We start from the raw sequence: 14,734 nt of genomic DNA, 5'->3' as shown, positions 1-14,734 counted from the left end.
GTTCACCATCCCATCAAGTCTCCTTCTGTCACCATTTATCCACCACTTTTCCCTTTTCTACCCCCCAACCTACTTTTTCCTCTGATAATCACCATACTGTTGTCTATCTCTATAAGGGTGTTTTTTGGTGCTTACTTCCTTGACCTTTTTCACCCAGCCCCCCAATTATCTCACCTCTGACAGATGTCAGTCTGTTCTCTGTATCTAGGAGTCTGTTTCTATTTTGTTTATTTTGTGCCTTAGATTCCACATGTCAGTGAAATTATAAGGTATTTGTCTCGCTGACTGGCTTAATTTGTTTTCACTTTATGTAAACAATCCAAGCAATTGATTCTAACTTATCACATCGCCATTCATACCCTCAGCTCCTGGGCTACTTTAAGATCTGGGATCTGCCATGTATGTCTGAGAATACCTACTTTCTACTGCCACATTAATGATGTAAAAGGGAAATTATCTTTCTGAAATCAAAGACAGAGCAAGGAGGTGTTAACTTTCCCTCTTTCGTATCCCTTAAAACCTTTTTAGCAGAATCAGAACTCTTCTTTCTTTCCTCCTTTCCTCCTTCCCTCCTTCCGCATTTCCTCTCAAGTCAGCTCATTTGGGAGAAGCAGAACTTAAGTAAAACTCATTCCTGCTCTACCATTTATCCCTTGGGTTTGGAGAGAATTAAACACATCAGGTTGATAGTGACAGGCAATATTGAAGTTGGGGGTGTGGAGAAATAGTTGATTCACCTGCAACCTTTGCCATAAGCCATGGCCTTAAAAACACCTGAAACTTAGCTGGAGTTGGTGGTAGCCTGAAACACTAGAAGCTCAAAAATGACCTCATAGTTCAGACTATGGAGCCCAGCAATACAGGGCTGCAAGCTGCCGGGACTATGTAAATCTCTGCATGGATTAAAAAAAAAAAATTCTTTTTAAAGGTTAGGAATATTTTTCTGAAGAATTATCCATTTCTCTGATAGTCCATAAACAAAGCCTGTTTTCAACATAAACAAAGTTTCAACTTTAATTTGTTACTAGTCTACCCAAACTTTTAAATTGTGCTACCTAATGCCTTTTCTCTTTAACTGTCAGGTTTCTCACCCCTTAACAGAAGGAAAAAGAATCCCAGTAGTTTGCACAACATTTTAATGAAAGAATTGTGTGTGTTTTTGGGGGGGTGAGGACATTTAGAAACTCTAATAATTATTGAGAAGAAAGTGATGTTCTCAAAAAGTAAAATTAAAACCCCTCTTGGTATGTATATAAGATGGAGTGTTTAAATGGATAATTAGTGTGCCCACTGCTTGCAGACATTTTAATTAAGGACACATTAGAGAATGATTCTGTTTGTTAGGAAATTAACTGCCTATTGGCACCTCTACATTCTATACAAGACAGCCTGTGTGTTCAGTTCCTACACTCACCTCGCAAGCTGAGTCCTGTTTGGGAGCCTCACTCATCTATGTTCTGTTATTTTGCTTTTTTTCACTTCATCAACTTCTCTAGGATTTCTTTAATTTTCAAAGGTAGTAAAATCTTAACATAGTATGATCAAAGATATAAGCATCTTTATTTTGCTTTCCCTTCCCCCCTCTCTGTCTCTGTCTCTTTCTCTATTTTCCCTCCCCCACTCTCCTTCTCTCCCTCCCCCCCCCACATACACACATTTTATCTCATTTGATTTGTAAATTGTTCCATCATCTTAACTTCAAAAATTATTGAAAATTTTTAAATATGTTTTTATTGATTTCAGAGAAGAAGGGAGAGGGAGGGAGAAACATCAATGATGAGAGAGAATCATGCCGCCTACTGGGGATCAAGCCAGAAACTGGGCATGTGCCCTGACCAGGAATAGGTCGATGCTAAACCACTGAGTCATTCTGGCCAGACAAATTATTGAAGATTTGTTGGATAAGTTAAATTGTTTAACATTTTGCTTAAGCTATACCTGTAGTAATAATATTTTACAATAATGCTATTTATGAAATCATTTTAATATGTTTTATTTTCTGCAGATTAATGACTAGATCCTCAATAGTACCCAGTTTTGCAGTTAAAAAGCAATAAAAACAATTGCCATGAATAGCAACAATATTGACAAATACCAAAAAAAATTAAGCCATTTGTTATTTGATTTTTTTAAAAAAAATTAACTTTTTTCTGAACTCAAGCATTTAGATGACATTTTCTTCATTTCATACTTATTCTTTCTGTTTAACTTTTAACAGATATAAGTATTCCAGAATACTTGTGGGTATTAGAACTGAGAGCATTAATGGAATTTTTAATGTCTTGGTTGCTTGCTGAAGTGATAAGATGAAACCAGCTGGTTTGCTTTGCTAACTTTTTAGATTATTACAAAAACTAGAGGCCCAGTGCACTCTCTCCAATTGGGGACCCCTTGCAATCTGGGACTGCTGGCTTCTAACCACTCACCTGCCCACCTGCCTGATCGCCCCTAACTCTCTCTGCCTACCTGCCTGATCACCCCTAATTGCCCTCCCCTGCCAGCCTGATCTCTCCACCAACTGCCCTCCCCTACTGGCCTGATCGCCCCTAACTGCCTCGGCCCCCACCATCATGGCCTTGTCTGGAAGGAAGTCGGGCATCCGGCAGATGGCCTGTCGACCAGGTCTAATTAGCATATTACCCTTTTAGTAGTATAGATAGATTATATAGGATAGGATAGCTTAAATGGGGGGAAGCCTTTTTCAGCAGGAGGACATGCTCTTGGCAGACAAAAACACATAATCCCTATATCTGGACTGATAGCCAGCCATATGCACTATACTACCAAACTGGTCATGAAAAAATTGAACCACTTTCTTACACCTTATACGAAACAGCTGTTGCCCTTAAAACCCCTCCTCAGCCCCCACCTTAGGTTCTGCCTTTGCAGTTCACCCAGATTAGGTTCTGATTGATCAGTTTCTATGCCAGTCAGCGTCAAAAGCTCCACCTCCTAGGCAGCCATTGGCTCCGGGCACTTCACCCAGATCTGGTTCTGTTGGTTGGTTTCTATGCCAGTCAGCATCTCTGGGCCTATCTCTGGGTCTGATCAAAGAGGCAGGGCTGAGCAGCCCCCAAGAAGGCCCGAAGAGAAACAGAGGCACGGCTGCTGGTGAAGCTGGAAGAGAAAGAGATAGGCAACAGCTGATCAACAGCTGCCACGGAGGCTGGGTATCAGACCCTGCCTCTCTCTCTTCAGGCCTCTCTCTGGGCCTGATCCGCAGCCCCCTTGGCAGTCAGTGCTGGGTCGCTGTGCCACACGGGCTTCAGTCAGTGCTGGGTCACCACGGTAACCCAACACTGACTTCCAGTGTTTGGTCGAGCCTTGGTCATTATGGATTCTGGCTCTTTATGTATATAGATATTGCTAACATGAATTTAATAATATATTTTATTACTGCTCTTCAATTCGTTTTAATTGTAACAGAAAAAGTAAGGTGTTAGGAGCCTTTTGTATTTGGCCAAAGGGTTCTACCCCAACCCTTAACACAAGCAATTGCTGTAGACAAATGGTCAAGAGAACAGTTATAATCTTCCAGGCATCATTTCCTCCGTTATAAGCTGCAAAATGACAACATTGTTAGTCATTTTCAATTATAGTCATTCACAACCAGGGATGTATTATTTTCCCAGCTGTTTAGTTGTTAATTAACTAGATTAAGCTATGTGGGGTTTTTTTTTCTCCTACTGAATGTGTTCTGCTGCCAACAAACATTTTAGCATTTCTAAGAACTTCTTTAGGACTTGTGTGGGGTTTTTTTGCCTGATAATTTTTAATATATTACAACAGAAGTGTCTACTTGGTCAAAGTGTTGCCCAATTAAATATAATTATGACAATATTTGGCTTTATAAATCATCTGTCATGCATACGATCTCATTTGCCTGGTAAGCACAATTCTATGTCAGTGGTAATAGAAAAAGTTGGGAAAAGAATTACAGAAAGATAATAAATATTATAAAGAATTTATAATTTATTAATACATGAGTAGCAGAATTTCATTTTTTAAAAATTCAAGTTTGCTTTACAACTGAGGAAAAAGTCTTAGACTATGAGAGGCTGAATAAATGTTAATCATTCTTGAATATAAGGAGTGCCCTCACTTTTCCCATTGAGAAGATAAAATTTATAATAGATTTTTGAGCAACTTATAGACATACACACTTAGAAATATGGATGAGATTGCCAAATGTTTAATTATATTTAATTTCTTAATGGAGCAGCATGTACATATTTGAAATCTCAAATTTTATAAAATAACACACTGATTAGAAATATTGATTTTACCACATTTATATTTTATGAAATGAGTTCATTCACATTATTCATATGTATATTCCAGAATTCTAGAGCTCACCATTTTCCAAGTTATTTAAAATATGGCACTGAGTCCCTTTATGATGCTGTTAAAGTTCCATATCTAACTACAGCTAGCAACATACCTATAATCAAAAGTTAGGATTACTTTGCTTACTGCAGCAAGGGAGAAAGCTCTCCAAAGACTGTGGGGCATTTCAGTTAAAAGGGCACTGGCAAGAGCTGTTTACCCGGTTTGGCTGGTTAGCACATTTTAAAGATAAATTAGGGAAGTGGAAGCCATTTCTGGATTAGATGCTATCAAGAAACAGAGTCAGTGTGGCTCTAGAAGGTGAGGGGATTAAAGCAGGCCAGAGTGGCCTTGGCTTTGTCTCATTCCAAAAATGGCCCTGGGGTGGCCCTATCTCTGGCTAGTTAATTTTCTGTGACTGTCTTTTGTGTTCAGTTGAGACCATCACTCATCTGGCTTAGATAGCTGCCAGTTACCAGAAGGGCCGTATTTCACTTCCTCGATGTTATCACTTGAATTTTTATCCCCTCCCTCACTGCCCATTCATAAAATATTAGGAGGTAATCTTTTCATGTTTCTTAGATATTTACTATTTATCACCTCATCTGAATAACATCTTGTTTTGCTTTTTAAAACTATCTTTAAATGACTTGTTTACAATGCCCTTCACCACTAGTGTGAGGTTGTATCCTATGAATAAATGCTAATGGTTTATCAACTTCCTTCACCTCCTTTTTTATTAACCAATGCTGTCAGATGACTTTCATAAGCATCCCAAAAGTCACATCTCTTGAGGTTATTTTAGGCTACTCTGCAACTTTTTTGTTGAAAATCAAATGAGACACAAAAGATATTATAAAGCTCTAATTTGAACTTATTTCTTTCTGAGGAAATATTTGGGGGTAAAGTCTCAATTTAGACTTACTCAGTAGTAGCAAATGCTGGAAATGGGCAAGCATTTTAAAAATTTAAGTTTCACCCCTGGTCCTCAGTTATATTAATTGCATTTATAGGGACATAGATATTTCAATTATAATATTCACATATATGTTCTGTATATACAACCATAGGTTGATTCATTTATTCATGTAACAGATATTAATTGCATGCCAAATATTGATACAAGAGAAAAATATATTAAAATTTTGAAAATCCCTAAACACAAATAGAGCTAAAACTATATTTCATTTTAAATTAAAAAGGAAAGCTATATTCAGAAATCGTATTTCTTGTAATTAATTTCCACTCTTTTTTGAAATCAGTCAGAAGTGTTTATTGAGCCACCACTACATTCTCAGAACTTTGTTGAATATTGTGAAGAGTTGAGACAAGTTTAGGGCATGGTACATACTTCTAAGGTCCTTAATGCCATTGGAGTTTACAGTGAATCCTCTTTCAATGAGGATATTAGTAATGTAAGAGTTACATTTTGATTGAGTTTGGCTGATATGCTTTACCACTCTCTATTCATTGAATGTTTCTCTAAGGATCTCCTCTTTTCTATAAGTTTAGATCAGTTTTACTCTTGAATGAAAATATTTTAATTTCAATACAATTCCAGTCCAAGTTCTTTTAGCTGCAAAGAAGAGTCACTCTTTTCACTAGCAAAATAGGAGTTTTTATTATGAAATACAGAGCATCTCAATGATCCCAAGGAAAGACTCACATTGTATATTATAATAGAATTGGGAATCAGAATTGTTTGATATAATTGTCTTAGCATTTAATGACCATTTCCAAGCAAATGACATACAACAGAAAATAGTGCCTTGCTGCCAAAGTCCCCAAATGAAACTAAGTTTGCCATTTAAAATAAAAATGATCTCAAACATTCTCTCTTTGGGTAAAATATGAATCCACTCTGATTGTTACATTTGAATTCTTGTGAGGAAAGGCTGGGATCTGCAATTTATTTAGCATATTCCAAGTTTGTTGTTTTTCCCTATATTTAGATGTATTGCAGATGCTTTATTTTTTAAATGTTTTTAAATTTTTATTATAGTTGCCATACAATATTATATTAGTTTCATGTGTACAACATAGTGATTAGACATTTATATAACACTAGAGGCCCGGTGCACAAATTTGTGCATGGGTGGGGTCTGGCCGGCCCCGCCTCCTGGTCGAACTCCTGGTTGAGGGGACAATTTGCATATTAGCCTTTTATTATATAGGACTAGAGGCCCAATTTGCATATTAGCCTTTTATTATATAGGACTAGAGGCCCAGTGCACCCTCTCCAGTAAGGACCCCTCAGGAAATGTCCCACTGCCAGTTTAGGCCCGATCCTGTGGACATCCCTCTCATAATCCAGGACCACTGGCTCCTAACTGCTCACCTGCCTGCCTGCCTGATCACCCCAAACTGCCCCCCTGCTGGCCTGGTTGCCCCTTAGTGCCCCCCTGCTGGCCTGGTTGCCCCTTAGTGCCCCCCGCCTGCCTGGTTGCCCCTTACTGCACCCCCTGCCAGCAGTGGTCACCCCCAACTGCCCCCTCGTCAGCCTGGTCACCCCTCATTGGCCCCCTCTGCCAGCCTGATTGCCCCTCACTGCCCCCCTGCCAGTCTGGTCACCCCCAACTGTCCCCCCTGCCAGCCTGGTCGCCCCCAACTGCCCACCTGCCAGCCTAGTCGCCCCACGCAGCCCTCTGCATGGTCATTTGGTTGTCCCTCACTAACCCCCCTACCAGCCCGGTCACCCCACACAGCCTTTTCAGTAATCTGTTCGGTTGTTTCCGATTTGATGGTCACTTAGCCTTTTATATATATATAGATAAGAAGTGATCATCCAAATAAGTCTAGTACCCATCTGACACCATACATAGCTATTACATTATTATTGGCTATATCCTCATGAATATTTTATAACTTACAAGCTGTGAAAGTTTTGTAACTATTTTGTAACTACTTTGACTATATTAGCTATGCTATACTTTATATCCCTGTGACTATTTCACCCAGCCCTTCAAACCCTTTCTATCTTGAAACCATCAGTTTGTTTTCTGTATCATGAATTTGTTTCTGTTTTGTTTGTTTGTTTATTTTATTAGATTCCACATATAAATAAAATCATATTCAAAGTTTTAAAATTATTGGAACCTGATGAAGAATAGTACTTGATAACTATTATCCCACTGATTTCATATTTTAAGATGTTGAAGTTTACACATATCTTTGGTTCCCTTAAATTTGGTTTAAGATTATTGACATGATTAGCAAATCATTACCTTTTACAGACTTTTATTGAGAACTACTTAAACTTTATTATGTGAAGAATGCTCCTTTAGTTGCTGCAACCAAAAAATTTTGCCACTTGATAGAACTTTACAGTTTAACAGAAAAGATGTGAGAATAGAAAATATGGGCTCATGCCAGAGGACCAGAAAGCAAAACCAAACCAAACAAAACAGATCTTCCCTAGTACGTAAATAATCAATTAAGACTCAAAAGTACAACAGATGCTTGAATAAATTACAAGACAGGTTCTGGCCAGTGTTGCTCAGTGGTTAGAGCATTAGCCCACAGACTAAATGGTCTTGGGTTTGATTCCCAGTCAAGGGCATGTACCTAGGTTGCAGGCTCAATCCCCAGCCCTGGTCAGTCAGGGAATATGCAGGTGGCAACCAATTGATGTTTCTCTTTCTCTCTCTCCCTTCTACTCTCTCTAAAAATCAATGGAAAAATATCCTTGGGTGAGGATTAACAACAACAACAACAAAAAAGTAACAATAAGTTGCAAGACTGTTGTGATCACCTGAATCAAAATCTATAGCCATTTTATGTGATGTTATCCTATATAATAAAAGCATAATATGCAAATTGACTGAACAACTGAACAGCAGAACGACCATCTGAGACCATGCTATGACACCTACTGGTGCCAGGCTAGCCAAGGCTGGGGCGATGTGATTGATCAGGGGCATGGCTATCGCCCCACAAAAGGAGGCCCAGGCCACCACTGGAGGGATGATCAATGGTGGGGCTCCATGATCACCCCAAAGAGGGAGGCCCAGGCCACCGACCAGTGGGCTGCAGCTGGTGGCTGGGGCCTCCCTCTGTGAGGGAAGCCCTGGTCCTGGGTGCCTGAGGGAAGCCGGTGCCAGCAGCTGGGGGAAGGAAGGCCTACTCTTGCACAAATTTCATGCATCAAGCCTCTAGTATGCTAATAACTATGAAAGATTGGAAAATATACAATTCTGAGTTTGTTGCATTTTTAATACTTTGCAGTATCCTTAGATGTTTGTGGCTCATTCAGAATACCATTGAATTTTTAAAGTGTCTACATTTGAAATTATAATAATACCTCATTTACCCATCTGGAAATAACAGTGTATAAGATAACATTCAAATAAATGTATAGACTGTTCAGACTTTTTGTATTACTAAAAGGAAATTAAATATATAAACATGTTCTTTTCAGGATAACCAAAACCTAGTCCTTTCAGCATTGAAATATTTTCATTTTAACTATTTTAGTGAACACTTTTATTGACTGTTTTCTGATTTGCTTCATTAAGTAGTGCATAATAACTAACCAACAATTTTATAGTACTTTACAGTTCAGAGTTCTTTTCACATAAAATATCTCATTTAGTTTCTCCAGCAAAGCTATGAGTTAGGTGGTAATGTTATATCTATGTTTCAAGGGCGATAAATCTGAGTGACCTAGCCCTGACTGGTTTGGCTCAGTGGATAGAGAGTCGGCCTGTGGACTGAGAGGTCCCGGGTTCGATTCCGGTCAAGGGCATGTACCTTGGTTGCGGGCATATCCCCGGTAGGGGGTGTGCAGGAGGCAGCTGGTCGATGTTTCTCTCTCATCGATGTTTCTGACTCTCTATCCCTCTCCCTTCCTCTCTGTAAAAAATCAATAAAATATATATTTAAAAAAATCTGAGTGACCTATGTGATTTGCCAATGATCACCCAACCAGTAATAATGATTTACAACTGAAATCCAGGACTTCTCATTCTAAAACACAAAGTAATTTCAATGTTTCTTAATTTTAAGGGGTGTCATTATCAGCATTAATTATTGTTTCTTTTTGTTATAAAGTGATGCTCATGTACTATGAAGTTCAATACAGATCATTGTTTCTTTCATTAATACCCAGATGAAGTAGTTGATTTTTTTCTAGACGCCACATTATAAGGTAACTTCATACTTTTAAATATTAGAATCAAACTCAACACAGTGAGATGCTTGCACTATGAGAAGAAAGTGAAACCTTAGTCAAATGTAAATTCTGATCTCCCCTCCCCCACTCACTTTGGGGCCGTATGCTTACTTAGAATAGTAGGCAGATCCCAGCAGTGTTTAAATCAATCTATAATCAGTCTCTCTCTATCTCTCTCTCTTTCTCTCTCTCTCTCTCTTTCTCTCTCTCTCTCTTTCCCTCCCTCCATCCCTCCCCCTACATATAAGTTAAATCGTATATGATGAGAATTCACCATATGTTGTGCCATTATCTCTTCAATGACCAAGATTACTACATTTTCTGGTTATCTACTTCTATGTTTATTGTCTTCTCTGTATTTTCTATTACTACCTTTTGTTTTCAACATGATTACTGTTTAGTTGTTCTTAATATTTGTCCTTGGGAAGTCACTGCAACTTTGCAAGAGAATCAAGAAATCAAATATATATTACTTCAGTAGGTTTTTATACTATTTATTTCTCAGTGATTAGCTCTGATGTCAGAATGGATAAATATCTTCCATGTGTCAAACTTTCAATGGTGGTCTTCAACACTGATAAGAGACATTTTTGTTTGCTTTTTGATTCAAGGCTTATGTTTTAATAAATAAAAAGAGTTATATTCATTGATATGATACTAAGTGTTTAACAACATGAATTCTGGAGAAAAATTTAAAAGCCTCTATTTGACATGATGTTAGATACAATAGACATAAATAATATCAAAAGCACAGATGACAGTTAAATTAGGACGTGATGAATGTTTAGTATTTATTCCCTTGGCAGCTTTTCTCAAGTGGGGTTCCTCAATAGAATTAAGTCCTATAGAAAATGATTTGCGGACCTGTTTTCTTATTCTTGTCAAGGGTGGTGATGTTTAGGTAACTCATTAGGTATAATGAACTGCTTAGGCTTTGGTCTTGGACAATCAGCATCAACTGGAAAATTATTAGAAATGCTAGTTCTTGGGACCCACCCAAGACACTGAATCTAGACCACTGGAGCTGGAAACCAGCTATCAATGGTTTAACAAGGCCTATGGGTGATCCTGATGAACCCAAAGTTATGAAAGCCACTGCTCCAGGACATTAGAATTAACCCCCATGCATTGAGAAGATTTTCCCTAGAACCTTAAGTCCTCTGCTTCCAGCCAGTGGAAAAAGAAAGAAAGGGTGGGGAAACCTTACTCTTTTTTGCAAAAGTCTCACCCCAGAACCGACAGATATTCTCACATTCTACTGGCAATAAGTACAGTAGCACACACACCCCACCCCCGCCGGCATCCACAATTTTGCTTTTTGCAGTTTCTTTCGCTTTTCACAGTATCAATTACCGGTCCATGGTCAGGAGTGATCTGAAAATATTAAATGGAAGATTTCAGAGATAAACAATAAGTTTTAAATTGTGTGCTGTTCTGATTGATGTGAGGAAATTTCACACCTTCCTGTTCTATCTTGCCTGGAGTGTGAATCATCCCTTTGTCCAGCATCTCCATGCTTTATACATTCCCTGTTAGTCACTTAGTAGCCATTGGTTATAAGGTTGACTGTCACAGTATTGCAATGCTTGTATTCAAGTAACCCTTATTTTACTTAGTAAGGACTCCAAAGCCATTCACATATCTTTCATTACAGCATATTGTTATAATCTATTTTATTATTAGTTATTCTAGTTAATCTCTTACTGCACCTAATTTATAAATTAAACTTTATCTTGGGTGTATATATACAGTAAGGGAAAAGCATAGTATATATAAGGGTTGGTACTAACCATGGTTTCAGGCATCCACAGGTGTCTTGGAACACATCTTCCACAGATAAGGAGGGATTATTGTAATCATATGGCTACCGAGTGGTGTACTAGAGCCAGCTTGTATCTGCTCATGTGAGCCCATTGTCAAATTTTCAGGCATTTTGGGAGCCACTTGACATAATATTGAGAACTTAAACATGGCTATGGGGAATATTTACACCACAGAAATGGACAAACACTAAAATCAGGGCCTTTTCCTACCACCCCAAGAAAGCCAGTTGTAAACATTTACTAGCACAGCACAAACCTATACAGGCTTGGCTGACTACTGGGAGCCCTACAGCTGAAATGGCCCTTCAAAATGCCCCAACTTTAAGCCCTTTTGACTGAGCCTTTATCCAGGCGTCCTCAAACTACAGCCCGCGGGCCACATGCGGCCCACCGAGGACATTTATACGGCCCGCCGGGTGCCGCTGCCTGTCCTGCTTAGCAGCCGACTCGTCCCGGGCCCACAGTGCACATAGGAATTTGTTCATAGCTTTTTTTTTTTTTTAAACTATAGTCCGGCCCTCCAGCGGTCTGAGGGACAGTGAACTGGCTCCCTGTTTAAAAAGTTTGAGGACCCCTGCCCCTCGCCTTGGTCAGATCCTAATATAATTGATTTGTCATGAGTCAGGGCATTAGGATATTTTTAATGTTCTCTGGACAATTCTCATATGTAGCCACACTAGATACTATTTACAAGATTCAAGCCAATTGCTGAAATGACACTGTTTTTTGATGGTTGATTTGTTTTTATTTTTGTAATGTCTGTATTCCACTTCCTTTAAATGAAAGTGTGCCTGGAGCAAAAGCCCTGTATGCAGCAAATAATTGGTAAATATTTCTAGGGTGGTTGGCTAAAATAATTATGGTAAATTGGAAAGGAATTTTACCCAGAATAATTAACTTACAGGTGAAATACAATAGAAATACAATAATGTATTCTCAAAATGAATTAATAAGTTCCTGAATTAAGTTATCTTTAAGATGTTAATCAAATAAATAACATGTATGCTTTTCTATTAAAGAGGAAGTTAGAAGATCTGAGCTCTGAGTGGAAGGCGGTAACCCGTTTACTTCAAGAGCTGAGGGCAAAGCAGCCTGGCCCAGCTCCTGGACTGGCCACTGTTGGAGCCTGTAAGTATACTGGATCACATTCTCTTTGGCTGTCGCCATTTGCTCAAAAGCACAATAGTGAGGCGATGTCTGGGTGAAAGGGAAAATTTGTTGCAATTCTTAAAATAGGAATAAACCTTTGTATTATTCACTATAAAAATGCCTTAGAGTAGGTTCCTTAGAAATGGACTCTGATTCAGAGTGTTGGATGACAAAAGTATATTGGAGTGTGTTTTATGGAGATACACCTATGATGAAGAAAGGTACTTGGGAGCAGATAGTGGAAGAGGCTGAAGGGTGATTTGACTATGACAGAGGCCGAATCCATCAGCTGATTCCATGGGAGCCTTAGAGCTGGGCTGGCTCTGCAGAGCTGTCCTGAATTGCAGGGTGAGGGCCTGGTCTTTATATTCCTGACCCAGCTATTCATTGCTCATGGGCTGCCCACAGGAAGGAAAGGGAGGCCTTGGATGTATTTTCTGGGGCCAAAGGCAATTGCTAGTTAAGGAACACCATTAACAACCAATACTCCCAGAATCAGGGATGGGTGTATTGTCCCCGAACAGGGGATTAGGACGGAGCACCAGAGTGAGGGTTCATTTTCAATGAGTCCTGTATCATTTAGACAATATTCTTCAAATATGCCTATACAAATTTCTGAAACCACAGAAACACAGTCCTCCTAGCCCCTCCCCCTGTTCCATTTCAAAACAGTTTTAAGCTCTTTGATTTTTGGTTCAAACAAAAGAAAAATAGACCATGACTCTTAAAAGCAGGCATGGGGGAGGAATGTTTCTTCATTTAACTATAGTTTTAATTTTTATTTTCACTGTGTATTTTCAGTCTTTTATTTCACTTTCTAGTCATTTGTTAGTAGAAGGTATGCATAAAATCTCATTGTAATGTTAAGGCTGCCTCGGGGGAAAAGAGCTAGTAAAGTTCTTTGCTATACCAATCCTATAATTATGCAGGGCTAAAAACTTTGTTTTGTTGTTGTAGTTTTTACCTTGTTTACTTTTAAAAGATCAAGTGATTGAAGTATTAAAGCATGGTGACTGGTTCTTCAAGTAAAGTTTATATTTATTTTATATCAAGTAGAAATATAATACCCACGGTAGCACAATGATAATTCAATAGAAGGCACAAATGGTTCCTATGTTAAAAGAGGCCATACAATCTGGGAACAGTGTGTTTCATGTGTCCCCTAGGATTTCTGCACAGTCATCGGAGTTGGATTTAATGACATTGAAGACTTGAAAATGATATGCAAGCATTCCTTTTTTTAATCATTCTGGACAGTAAAATCACTATATCAGCCGAAACCGGTTTGGCTCAGTGGATGGAGCGTCGGCCTGCGGACTGAAGGGTCCCGGGTTCGATTCCGGTCAAGGGCATGTACCTTGGCTGCGGGCACATCCCCAGTGGGGGGTGTGCAGGAGGCAGCTGATCGATGTTTCTCTCTCATCGATGTTTCTAGCTTTCTATCCCTCTCCCTTCCTCTCTGTAAAATATCAATAAAATATATTTTTAAAAAAATCACTATATCAGGGTTTATATTAAGTATACCAGGTTTATTTCTTTGTATTTTTTATTATTTTTAATATATTTTTATTTATTTCAGAGAAGAAGGGAGAGGGAGAGAGAGATAAAAACATCAATGATGAGAGAGAATCATTGATTGGTTGCCTCCTGCACACCCCCTACTGGGGATCGAGCCCGCAACCCAGGCATGTACTCTTGACCAGAATTGAACCAGGGACCCTCCAGTCCACAGGCCAACACTCTATCCCAGCCGTGGGCAAACTACGGCCCGCGGGCCGGATCCGGCTGTTCTATCCGGTTGTCTTGCTCTCCACTCCGCTCCTTTACTTTGAATTTATATTAGTTCACACAAACACTCCATCCATGCTTTTGTTCCGGCCCTCTGGTCCAGTTTAAGAACCCATTGTGGCCCTCGAGTCAAAAAGTTTGCCCACCCCTGCCTATCCACTAAGCCAAACAAGCTAGGGCTACTTTTTTTTGGACTTGTAATTTTTGGTTCCCTCAGCACAAATTATTGATATTTGTTCACTATCTTTCTGTCATATGTTCAACTCTCTAACTCTGTAAAGAGATTGGGTTCCAATGATTTGTTGTTAAGTTTGTTGAACTCTGAACATAATTATGGGTTTATGCCTCTGTTTAAGTCACTTTACTCATGGTAGGCGGATTACAAAGCCAGAGCACAATAATCTATTTCACCTGTAAAGTACTTAAGTGTAACAATAATCTTTCTAATGGAAAATACACTTAAAATTCCAATTTTGAT

At 38.9% G+C, this 14,734-nt stretch overlaps 1 protein-coding gene across 1 annotated transcript in view; it reads left to right on the top strand.

The window, feature by feature from the left end:
* Positions 1-14,734, top strand: part of DMD (dystrophin) — a 2,407,712-nt gene that overhangs the window by 1,603,769 nt on the left and 789,209 nt on the right. Inside the window, 1 exon segment of the mRNA XM_080651877.1 lies at positions 12,339-12,447. Coding sequence (XP_080508003.1) covers positions 12,339-12,447 — 109 coding nt within the window.

This window comes from Plecotus auritus, assembly GCF_963455305.1.
Source record: "Plecotus auritus genome assembly, chromosome: X".
Taxonomy (NCBI): Eukaryota; Metazoa; Chordata; class Mammalia; order Chiroptera; family Vespertilionidae; genus Plecotus; species Plecotus auritus.
This window is presented reverse-complemented; position numbering and strand designations above follow the sequence as displayed.